This window comes from Sinohyriopsis cumingii, chromosome 3 (genome assembly GCF_028554795.1).
Source record: "Sinohyriopsis cumingii isolate HCF-2022 chromosome 3, ASM2855479v2, whole genome shotgun sequence".
NCBI classification, from domain to species: Eukaryota; Metazoa; Mollusca; class Bivalvia; order Unionida; family Unionidae; genus Sinohyriopsis; species Sinohyriopsis cumingii.
In genome coordinates this window covers 141,524,788-141,537,422 of record NC_142963.1, presented here as the reverse complement: position 1 = coordinate 141,537,422, position 12,635 = coordinate 141,524,788, and the positions used below count along the sequence as shown (strand labels likewise).

At 33.7% G+C, this 12,635-nt stretch overlaps 1 protein-coding gene across 3 annotated transcripts in view; it reads right to left on the bottom strand.

Annotated features, from left to right (window-relative positions):
• LOC149803970 (integrator complex subunit 13-like) overlaps positions 1–12,635 on the bottom strand; it is a 281,070-nt gene that overhangs the window by 211,028 nt on the left and 57,407 nt on the right. For all 3 annotated transcript variants that reach the window (XM_089953810.1, XM_089953808.1, XM_089953809.1), the window contains 2 exons: positions 12,300–12,499; positions 5,689–5,769 (listed from right to left, as the gene is read on the bottom strand). In XM_089953810.1, coding sequence (XP_089809936.1) covers positions 5,689–5,769; positions 12,300–12,499 — 281 coding nt within the window. The remainder of the gene's footprint in view (positions 1–5,688; positions 5,770–12,299; positions 12,500–12,635) is intronic.

Sequence of the window (12,635 nt, the reverse complement as noted above, 5' to 3'; positions counted from 1 at the left end):
CATTTGCAGGCAAGAGAGAAATTCCTAGCATATCAGGGTAAAATACTTTGTGACCCCAATATTATCAAAAAAATTAGTTTACTGTATATACTTGCATATAAGTCCAACTGCACACAACAGACTTTAATCTGACATCACAGAATGTATTGACAGATTGGGGTCTATTTTGTTTTACAGAATACTCCAAACAAACTGCAGAGACTCAGATCTGCCTGCAAATTATGCAGTCTGAATTTGGAGATGTCTTTTAAGTAAGCATATATGGTAACACAACAGTTTGAATTTGGACTTAACTTTTAAGTGAGTATATAATGTAATACAGCAGCTGATACTGCAGACACGTGACTTTAAGAACCTGCAACTTGCAAAGTATGCAAATTCTAAAAATTGTTGACAATAATGTCGTCTGCTTTCTTCTTATGCAGGTGAGGCATGAACTCCTAACAAATCAGGGTACAAACCTTTGAAACATAATAACACTATCCCAAAGTTTTAGTTGAATACAGCATCTTAAGTGGAAGATATGTGACTATGTGTGACTTATTATAAACATTATTACAGGACCATAATATAAATGTCATCGTCAAAGACACTGCTAACAGAAAATTGGTACACACGTCTTTGTGTCACTATTAACAGGTAAGATAAAAACTATTCACATGCAAATGGCTTGATTGCATATTACAATCTGATCAGACTGAGAAACATCTTACCAGTTAAAATTACTCTATGACCCTTAGCAACATCACACCTTATTGTTTGTGCAGAAACCAATGACCATGACCTTCTGACCCCAATCCAATAACCTTGTTCCATACCTCAAGTGTAAGCAATACAAAACCTTTGGTCCAGATCTGTGATACAGAATTAATGTTACTGTACAGAAATAATTTTTCTTTTTTCAGTAACAGTGACCTTGATATCTGACCTTTTGACTCTAACGTCCAAAGACTTCTTCCTATCCCAAGTATAAGCCTCCCCAAAGTTTGGTTTAAGTAATAATGCAGGACTAATGTTATTGTGCAGAAAACATTTTTCTTCTTTCAGTCACAGTGGATTTGACCTTTGACCTTTTGACCCTAAAATCTATAGGCTTCTTCCTTGACCCACAGGAAAGCCATCGACATGGTTTGGCAATGGCGGAGAACTGAAGTCATTGTGATGAACCCCAGGACAACTCTATTCAAAAGTAAACACAAGATCTCATCACCTATGTTAGCTGAGCTGGGAAATATATGACTAAGGACATTATCATGAATGCCTTTAAGTCACATGGAATCCACACAGCACAGGATGGGCCAGACGATGACCTAATGAGTCCCCACTTGAGAGAAGGTCTTAGTATTTGTGAAGCGGATCCAGATGACAAATCAATTGATAAACAAGCAATCAACTGTGATGTGGGTGTTCCTTTCAATGCTGTGGAAAGATATTGGAAGTGATAGTGAGCTACAATTAAAGGTGTTAACGGGTACCCAGGTATTAAGGTACTCACCCATTCATAATTACCCAGGTAATAAAATTAGCCCTTAAGGTACCTGTTTAGTTCATGTAAAAAAACAAAAAACATGTTTCTAGATCAAAGTTTTTATATCTGATGTAAGGAGTGAGCGAGACACAAAATAGTAAGTACAGTTTGATGCTCATGCCCTGTGACATTTATCAATTGTAGACCTCTGTCTACTGATCTTATATTTTTTATGTATGTGATCATTTGGCAAAATGTTCCTAAAATTCTGATATCTTTAGCTAGAATGTAGCTTTCTTTACTTGGATGACACTTCAATTCCATGTATGATGACATGATTTCAAGCATTATATTATAAATATGTTTTTTTGTTTTAGTTTCATCTGTGACACCTGAACTAATGCTGGACACACTGTGAGAGTATTCAAAATGATTGTTGCTATATGTATTCGATCTGTATTGTGTGTTACTTTTTCTCCTAATCTATGATTATATGTTATGTATATCTATACTGTGTGGTTGAGCTTGGGCAGTAATCGAGTTTAGTGCCTGCCTAACTTTTTGTTATTTTGTAAATAATATACCACAAAGCTAAATAATTATTTTTAGATGACTATGAACTCACTCAAGGACATTTCTGGCTTATATCACTGTGATACAGCAAGACTGCTGGCACATAAGCACATTCAAGGCTAATGGTACATCACCACATTTGAAACTTGAATTCATCTGGAACACCACAGGAATTCATTCAGAATACTCTATACTTTTGAACTTATTATTGAACTTTTTGGGATTTAATTCACAATACTGTAAGTTCAAATTTTCAAGTATTTTCGAAAATAAATTTTTTGTTGAATTTTATAAAACTCTGGTTTTTACTCTTTTCTGTTACTTAGTTCAAGACTATAGAGTTGTAATATTACTGAGCTATCTCACATTTGAATTTGAGATATTCCATGGGTGGGAGTTATCGGTTTATGTGCGTCTCTTACATGTTGCATGATCATTTTTCATACTAATGACAATGTTTATTCAACGTACAACTATTATATTTATTTGTTAAATCCAACATAAAATCCTACAAACTTTACCTTACCTAACATATCTTAAGTTTTGCCTCTCTCTTTCACTTCATTTTCTGCCACAATCTCCTATTTATCAGGGACTTAGCCAATGATAAGCAGAAGCTCCACCCCAATTTGTATCAGCCATGCCCACTCCCACCCCTATTTATATCAGCCACACCCACTCCCACCCAAATTTGTATCAACCCATATCTTACCATCTGAGAAATACAGTAAACTACAGTTTTATCTAACTAAGATGTCATCAGCAGAGACCCAGCTCAAATTTAAAATTCATATCTGACAAACACTAACTTTATTGTTTTTACACCTTGTTTGTATTATAACTTCAGTCCATAACTCAAGAAAATTTCAGTTACTTAATAAATATTTTCTGTGTCAATTAATAACAACAACAATAATAATAATAATAATAACAATAATAATTTTTATTATTATTATTATTATTATTATTATTATTATTATTATTATTATTATTATATGTTATTTACAGGTGAAAACCCATTTTTTTTTAAATTCATGATGCACTGCATACTTCAGGTGTTTTTGTTACACACAAATAGCCTAATTATGACAGAGTTTTGCATTTTGAACAAAATATTGTAGGTATGTATGATTTCTTTGCATCAATATTTAATTTCAAATATACACCTTAGTATTTTGCATTTTGAACAAAAGATTGTAGGTATGTATGATTTCTTTGCATCAATATTTAATTTCAAATATACACCTTAGTATTTTGCATTTTGAACAAAAGATTGTACGTATGTATGATTTCTTTGCATCAATATTTAATTTCAAATATACACCTTAGTATTTTGCATTTTGAACAAAATATTGTAGGTATGTATGATTTCTTTGCATCAATATTTAATTTCAAATATACACCTTAGTATTTTGCATTTTGAACAAAAGATTGTAGGTATGTATGATTTCTTTGCATCAATATTTAATTTCAAATATACACCTTAGTATTTTGCATTTTGAACAAAAGATTGTACGTATGTATGATTTCTTTGCATCAATATTTAATTTCAAATATACACCTTAGTATTTTGCATTTTGAACAAAAGATTGTAGGTATGTATGATTTCTTTGCATCAATATTTAATTTCAAATATACACCTTAGTATTTTGCATTTTGAACAAAAGATTGTACGTATGTATGATTTCTTTGCATCAATATTTAATTTCAAATATACACCTTAGTATTTTGCATTTTGAACAAAAGATTGTAGGTATGTATGATTTCTTTACATCAATATTTAATTTCAAATATACACCTTAGTATTTTGCATTTTGAACAAAAGATTGTAGGTATGTATGATTTCTTTGCATCAATATTTAATTTCAAATATACACCTTAGTATTTTGCATTTTGAACAAAAGATTGTAGGTATGTATGATTTCTTTGTATCAATATTTAATTTCAAATATACACCTTAGTATTTATGGATTTTATGGTAATTAATTGGTTGGATTTTTAGATAATTAATTTGTGGATTTTAGGGTCATTAATTTCAAAACTGCTTCAAACTGCTGATGATTCTGATCCAAATAAAATTTTATCAATAAATTTTTTATTCAAATTGTGTTTTTCCTCATCTTTTTATGATCATTTTACCATTGCACATTTTCTGTTGAGGTATATACTGAAAATTTAAAGCACAAATACAACTTAATAGCCTTCGAACTTTATATACCCTATGTTTGCCGAGTTATTTTCATCTGTTAATGATGTCTGTACATTTATTATTAAACTTAGAAATCAAACTAACCACAACAATAATAGTTATTTGCTTTGTGATTCCCACACATTATCAGGGCAGTATATTTAGAGTATTTAACACATAATATCAGGGCAGTATATTTAGAGTATTTAACACAATATCAGGGCAGTATATTTAGAGTATTTAATACATAATATCAGAGTATAATTAGAGTATTTAATACATAATATCACTAGAGCATGTTTAGAGTATTTAACACACAATATAATGACAGTATATTTAGAGTATTTAACACATTTATTGTAAAATGCATTTACTTTTAATGTACATGCTATTTCATTTGGACTTCAATCTATTGCCTTTGGCTTCAATTTACTTTCCCATGTTTTTCTGTCCAAAATCCCTACAAATATGAAAATTATACTTAAACATCTGGAATACAAAACCACTTTACAGAATAATTACATGGTGAGAAGTGTCCAAGAGTACTGTGAAAAGAACATTAAATGCCCACCCAGTATTTTAATAGTTTGTTATGGAGTCACTAGTAGGGCATGGGTGAATCAAGGGATTACTGACCAGTTGGTTTCAATGCAGTCTTCATCTAAACACCCTGTGCAGGAACCATTAATTTCTTATCAGATTTACCATGGCTATGGCCTTTGACATTTTGACTTCTTTATAACTACAAGTGCACAAGACATCAACAAAATTTGGTCAAAACTCATTTTTTATTTGAGGCAATGTGGGGGAAAATGCAAGTAATAATCTGATATTTGTACACCTGTGCAGCAAACAATATAAATCTAAACTGGGGGAATTCTTCAATATCTGTACTCATCACAACACTAAATATGGTCACCATGTTAATAAAGTGGCAGTCCTGCAATCTCCAGACTCAAAGCAAAACACTGAATATGGTTACCATGTTGATAATGGTCCCCGAGTGGCCAAGTGGTCTAAAGTACTCACCGTTCCGGATCACTGCCATCTCACCTCTGTCTGCGTGGGTTCGAATCCAAGGCTCGGCTAACGTGGGTATGTGGGAAAGCCTGCCAGTAGCTTCTCGTGGGTTGGTGGTTCTTCCCTGGGTTTTCCAGGGTTCTTCCTCCACCAGTTACACTGGCCGCCATGTATAGCCTATCTTGTGCTGAAAAGTGGCATTAAACCCTAGAACAATGACAACCATGTTGATATAGTGGGAAACCTGCAATCTCCAGACTCAAAGCACAACATTGAATATGGTTACCATGGTGATAAAGTGGGAAACCTGCAATCTCCAGACTCAAATCACAACAATAAATATGGTTACCATGGTGATATCATGCAATGAATGATGAATAACAGGGCAATACTAGTTGAAGGTGGAACATAAAACACAGAAACAACAAGCAGCACTTACTTGTCTGTTTCTTCTGCCAAGCTACTGTGCTCATTCAGAACATCGCTGACACAACCCTCCAACATCCGAATCTGGGCATCACTGAAATGTAAAATATAAATGGGTTTATCTTGCTTTTCTCACACTGATTATAATAGATTAAATTACACTGCTCTAGAAAGAAACTTACTACAGAAAAATAGTGACCTTAATCTGGACATGGTGTAGAGCATCAGATTTGTAATCAAAGAATTCAAGGATTGATGCCCACCCAAAGCAGTCTACGATGGCTGCCTTGGTGTGTCCTTAGACAAGTCATTTAGCTCCAATTTCCACAGCACAATATAGCCAATACTGTGTTGAAAGTTCCATTAAAACCATCAAAACAAACAAGCTAGAGGCCCTCAATGGGGCTGACACTCAAATGGGCAAAACAAATTCAAAATTTGATTATTCCTTCCTGCTGAGTGTTGAAACCATCTCAGATATTCTTCAGCAATAACAAGATTTTTAAATTAGCTGCTGTGATGCTGGACATAATAAATGTCAGATTGGTATCACATGCATTTAGGACCAAGCAGACATCATTGGGCATCTTTTGGAGGAAGTCACATGTCAATACGAACTTTCATTCAAGGGGATCATTGACAGCAAGATGGATGTCATGGCAGCCACATTGGATGCACGATTGGCATCATCATCAAGATCAACTAGGTATCATAAGAAGTCCATTAGTGAAATCACTATGTTGATGTCGTCAAACATTTGGGAGAAGCAGATATCATATTTACAAGATGGCCAATATGATGGCCATATTGAGGGTCCATTTGTATCATTTTCATTAAGGGCCAAACAAGTCCTCTGGAGAAAATCCCATATCATTATGATGTTTTGTTATGGAGGATTATGAATAACAAGAATTTCAAGATGGTTGCTGTGGTGGCAATAATGGACCTCAGATTGCCACATTTGCATTTGGGACCAACTAGAAATCTTAATAAGTATTTCAGTGAGAACCCCATGTCGATATCACCATCCAACTAGCATTAAGATTTTCAAGATGGCCAATGTGGCAGCCATATTAGGCATCAGATTCTGTACATTTTCATTTAGAACCAACTAAAGGTGAAACCTTGATATCACTATGACATTTGCTCAGGAGGAGTAGTGATAAGATTTCAAGATGGGTGCCACTGTGGTCATATTTGACTTTATACTGGTACTGTTTTCATTCACACTCAACAAGAAATCATAAGAGTCTGTATATATCATCCATAAGCCACAAAAACAAACCAATGAAACTAATAAAATCACTGTAAAAATACCTTGTAATAATGGATGGTTTGTAAGGATCTTAAGTAATTTCTTGTTGTTGTTGTCGTAGGGTTTTAACGCCATTTTTCAGCACACGATAGGCTATATATGGCGGCCAGTATTAATGGTGGAGGAAGAACCCCGGAAAACCCCCCAAAAGAACCACTGACCCATGTGAAGCTACTGGCAGGCTTTCTCGCATACCCACATTTCTTATAGCAAATCATCCACATACTCATTAAAGAAACACAAAAAGGTTTCTCATGTCAAACTCCTTCTCTGACCAGTATTCTAAACATGAAGAGGGTGGGATAAAAGAGTACTGGAAAAAAGGAAGCTAAAATTCTTAACAAAGAGGTTAGTATGTGGATGGATGTCCAGACATTGGGACACAAAATATTTAGCCCAAATCAATAGGAATCAAATGCTGACCTACAAATGCACAAAAAAGGAAAAAATTCACATCATAAAGACTAAAAAACACTAACGCTTGTTCTTGTTGTAGGGTTTAACGCCATTTTTCAGCACAAGATAGGCTATACATGGTGGCCAGTATAAATGGTAGAGGAAGAACCTGAGAAAACCCTGGAAAGAACCACCGACCCACAAGAAGCTTAATTAAACAGAATAATATTGTATGTCATCACCAGCAGCTTCCCAAGTGTTTCAGCTGCAAAGTCTTTATTTATGATAAGATAATATCATATATGATTATATATTTAAGACATGAGCTACATAAGCCGATTTTAAGATAATATCATAATTAATTATATATTTATGACATGAGTTACATAAGCCGATTTTAAGATATCATAATTGATTATATATTTAAGACACGAGCTACATAAGCCAATTTTAAGATAATATCATAATTGATTATATATTTAAGACACGAGTTACATAAGCTGATTTTAAGATAATATCATAATTGATTATATATTTAAGACACGAGCTACATAAGCCAATTTTAAGATAATATCATAATTGATTATATATTTAAGACACGAGCTACAAAACTGATTTTAAGATAATATCATAATTGATTATATATTTAAGACACGAGTTACATAAGCCGATTTTAAGATATCATAATTGATTATATATTTAAGACATGAGCTACATAAGCTGATTTTAAGATAATATCATAATTGATTATATATTTAAGACACGAGCTACATAAGCCGATTTTAAGATAATATCATAACTGATTATATATTTAAGACACGAGTGACATCAGCTGATTTTTCATCTGATAATAGAGCAGAACATATTGTACAGTTGTCTATTTGTTTAAACTGTAAAAGTACAATGCATGCTGGTTCAAACTTGGTTTGTCAACTCGTGATCTATGACTGATGTAGACAAGTTTCACACTTGAGTTTTCAACTGACCTTACACCAGAAGGTAGATCGCTCCGCCTACCGAACACATGACTTGACAACCTCTTAACCTCCGACAAACATTCTGTGAAAATGGCGGGCGTGATAACATTAAAAGATATAACAGCCGATATTGGTGAGCAAAATTTGCCATATGAAACAACATTCAGACAGAGGCAGAAAGCGAGAGCATTTATCCATCACTTGCACTTCACTAAGTTACGTCGGTATGAGGAGAACTCGCCCCATGGAGAACTTGCCCCCATGTATCTGGAGAAGTCACCCCAGAGTGGTTGGAGAAGTCACCCCAATTGGTTGGAGAAGTCATCCCAAAACTTGTCACCCAAATAACCTTTTTATAACAGAATTAAGTCATCTTTTACATGATTCATATTTATATTTTTATATATACACGATCACAAAAGAGATATTAACTAAATTAAATCAATATCATAGTAATATTTATAAGGATGAAATTAAGTCTGTATATAATCTAATGAATGACAACAGTATGGTGATTAAAAAGGATGATAAGTCAAGCACTATTATTATTGTGAATCAAAATGATTATGTTAAAGAAGTTGAACGTCAATTAGAAATTAAATTAAAAAATTCAATATGCATTAATGAGATCTCTAAAAATAATAATTCCGTATGTGAGGAATTTGATATTTTCCCTCTTAACATATGCACACCTCAAAAATAATAATTCCGTATATGAGGAATTTGATACTTTCCCTCTTAACATGCGTACACCTCAATTCTACATACATTCTGACCCCGCTATAGCGCGCTCTGTTATAACGCGAATTCGGATATAACGAGGTCGTGGTATGGCTCCCAAAATTTCATATGCATATATTTTTTTGTGCACAAAAAAAATAATCTTAAAAAGTACGAAAAAACATAACAAGTTGCTTATCATTTTGGGGAAGAGATTGCAGATGAATAATACATGACGATCGTGGCTTGGCTCCTGAAATTTTATATTTTTCTTGTACACGAAAAGTATTATTTTTTTTCCTTAAAAGTAAGAAGAATAAAAAACGCATAAAAAGTTTATTCTGGGATCGTGTAGGTCTTCGCCAATGTCGCAAACTTGGATAAACTTTTATATACAACCATTGGCTTGGAGTGCAGAATTCAGAGTCCCCATGAAAGGAAGCCGCAAACTGGATATAAAATGCACTCAAATTTATCTATTGTTACATAAACAAATTCTTTGTCCATACTGATAAACCATCTAAACAGTGCCTTGTTATATCATAATCAACTTATCCTGACATCTAGCATGAGTTCTGTATGTTGTGAAATATCCACTTTTTTGTTGTTGACATTTCTGGTAACAGAGATGAACTGGACGAGGCACTGTCTCGTAATCGACCTTTCATTGGATTTTCGGCCGCTCACTAGTAATTAATATATTTACAAAGACTGACATTTGTATGTGGATGGTAAGTAAAATTCCTCTTCTTTTCACTCAGAATTAAATCCTTCAGAACACTCACGTTTTCTGCAATAATCCCTGTCATCAGAACACATGCGTCTCTATCGTCCGTTGACCCTTTGTTAATTTTTAGACGCATGCGTGGAAGGCAGCATCAAGCTGCTACCACAATGTAACAAAAAAATTACAAAAATACATCTTACTTATTGGTTTATTCATTAGGCATGGAGGGACAGTAACTAGAATAGTCTAAACGACGGCCAATTCCTTTTTAAAAATGTACCCAGAAAAAATAGTTTGCTGAAATTTCAAAGGAAACATATTACCTTTGAAGCACCGACTGTTATGAATACATACTCAGCAAATGGAAAAATACCAGTCTCAATCATGCAATACAATTATTTGATGTTGGTGTCACAATAAGAATGGGCATTCATTTGGTTCTCAAAGCTGTCCTTTAGTGGTGACTTCAATAGCGCATGCACCCTTCATCAAAGAAAGCCGACTACAATCTTTCAATAACAGCAAAGAACTTTTCTTCAAAAGAAATCAGTACCAAACTTAAATAAAAGTGATGGAATCTGATGGATTTTTGTATTTTCCAACGTGACTGGAACACGTTAACTGTGCTGTGAAAGTTTCCTTTTTGTAGGGAAAAAGTTTATGTTTACGAATGCTACCAACAGCGACTTAAAACGCAAACTAACATTTACCGACTTGGAACATACTTTAAAGTAAATATGCTTCGTCATTCTTTACGTGATTGTGCTATGTTTTTCCACAGAATTTAGACCAATATGACCTGTTACAAAATTAATGAATATTTTAAAGATGTGTGTGTGCATATTTTCGATGGAATCACTTGTATTGTGGATTCAGTGTATATGATGAGGTTTGCAGGTGAGTACACGGTGTTGATACTCTATTTTTGCTATACATTAGCCATTTATATATAAACAGGATTCATGTATATGTACCAATTCATGGTTCTCTAAATAAAGTAAACTATTATATTATGTCTTCTCTGTTTTCACTACAGGTGTATTTCTCATTTAATATGCATCAATTTAAGATGGTAACTGTGCCGACGAAGCACGTATTTTACCGCCCACATTTATTACCCACCCACCCCCACAATTGTTTTGGGGGGTACATTTTCTTTAGCTAACTGACTTGGTTGCATATAACATGGTTCGGTATATAACGCGGTCAGGTTTTATGGCTCCCAACTACTGTGTTATAGCGGGGCCACACTGTATTACCCAAAACTCATACAAATCCTGACCATAATTTACCTTTAAATTTTCCAGGATGACCCTATATATCAGGCTGTAATTCATATACTGAAAACCTATCCAAATGTATTGATAGTGTTTTACAACCTTTAATGAAATCACTTCATTCATACATTAAAGATACAACTACTTTCATTAAAAAGTCGAAGTCTATTCCACATCTATCTGATAATTTCAATCCTGGTATCATTAGAAGTAACATCACTACCAAAATTCCGCATGCAGATGGTATTGAAGCGTGCAAATATTTTCTTGATAACAATCCTAATAATGGCACACTATCTAGCAAAGATATTTGTAAAATAATAAAAACTTATCTTGGAAAATAATTATTTTCAATTTAATAATACGACTTACATACAGATAATGGGTATTAATATGGCTCCTATATACTCTTCCCTTTCATGGGTGAATTAGAAAAGGATTTTATTCAAAGCGAAAAGATTAATCCATCTCTTTGGTTCAGATTTTTAAATGACATATTTATGATCTGGAAGCATTCAACTGAAGAACTGAAAAAAATTATTGATTGCCTAAATCATTTTCACCCAATGACTAAATTTACTCATACTGCATATAGATGCATGTTTCATTTTTAGATGTAAATGTAATAAAAAATATTGATAACACTATCTCTACAAATATTATTAAAGCCCCCATTTACACCTCTTCACCAATGTGAATCGAAAAATTGCCAAACCGTTGCGAAATTTGTAAATATATACAATAGCCGAGTCGATATTGACAGAAGCAGCTTGTCGGAGGAAAATGGTGGACATAAACACACTCTGGAGGTGTGTATAATAGCGCTCGCTGATTGGTCAATCAAGCAGAATGATTGACAACTAGCGATAGATCAATTGCTTAATGTAATGTTTTAAAATTGACAGGAATAAAATTGATTTATTTCTTTACCTGTACAGAGAGCAAACAGGGTCAAATTTGAGTTGTCACAAACAGGCTATGCATCAAAAATAGGTAAGTCATCAGAAAAGTTGCATGCAAAATAAATTTTGTTTACCAGATATAGTTCACAAAGGTATACCTTTTCAGCAGATCAACATTTTGTTCAAAATTTGCCAAATTGGCAATCAACAAGCCAACCCATGAATTACCTGGGTCAATGAATGTATTTTGTCCATATTGTTAAAATTTGTAGCCTAATTTATGTGAAATGAAAACAATAATTGCAAGAACCTCTTTAGATTTGTAAGGCAGATGATTCTTCCTCTGTTATCTACATAGGCCTCATTGTCTGCTAACGAGGTTCTCAGTGTATGCTGGAGATCACTGGGTTGGCACATGACTTCAATAGCTTTTGTTAGCCCCTGAACCACATCATATTCCTCAACCTCGTCCTCTTTAGGGGGTCCCACAGCTGCCAAATTATTCATAACCTAAAAGAATTGAAATGCAATTGAATAGTTTTCCCTGAATTTTATTACTGCTGACCCACTACAAGTACTGCAGACTTTATAGTGCTAATTCTGTTGGGGGGGGGGATTAAATTAATTTTTCATGACTTTTCAAAAA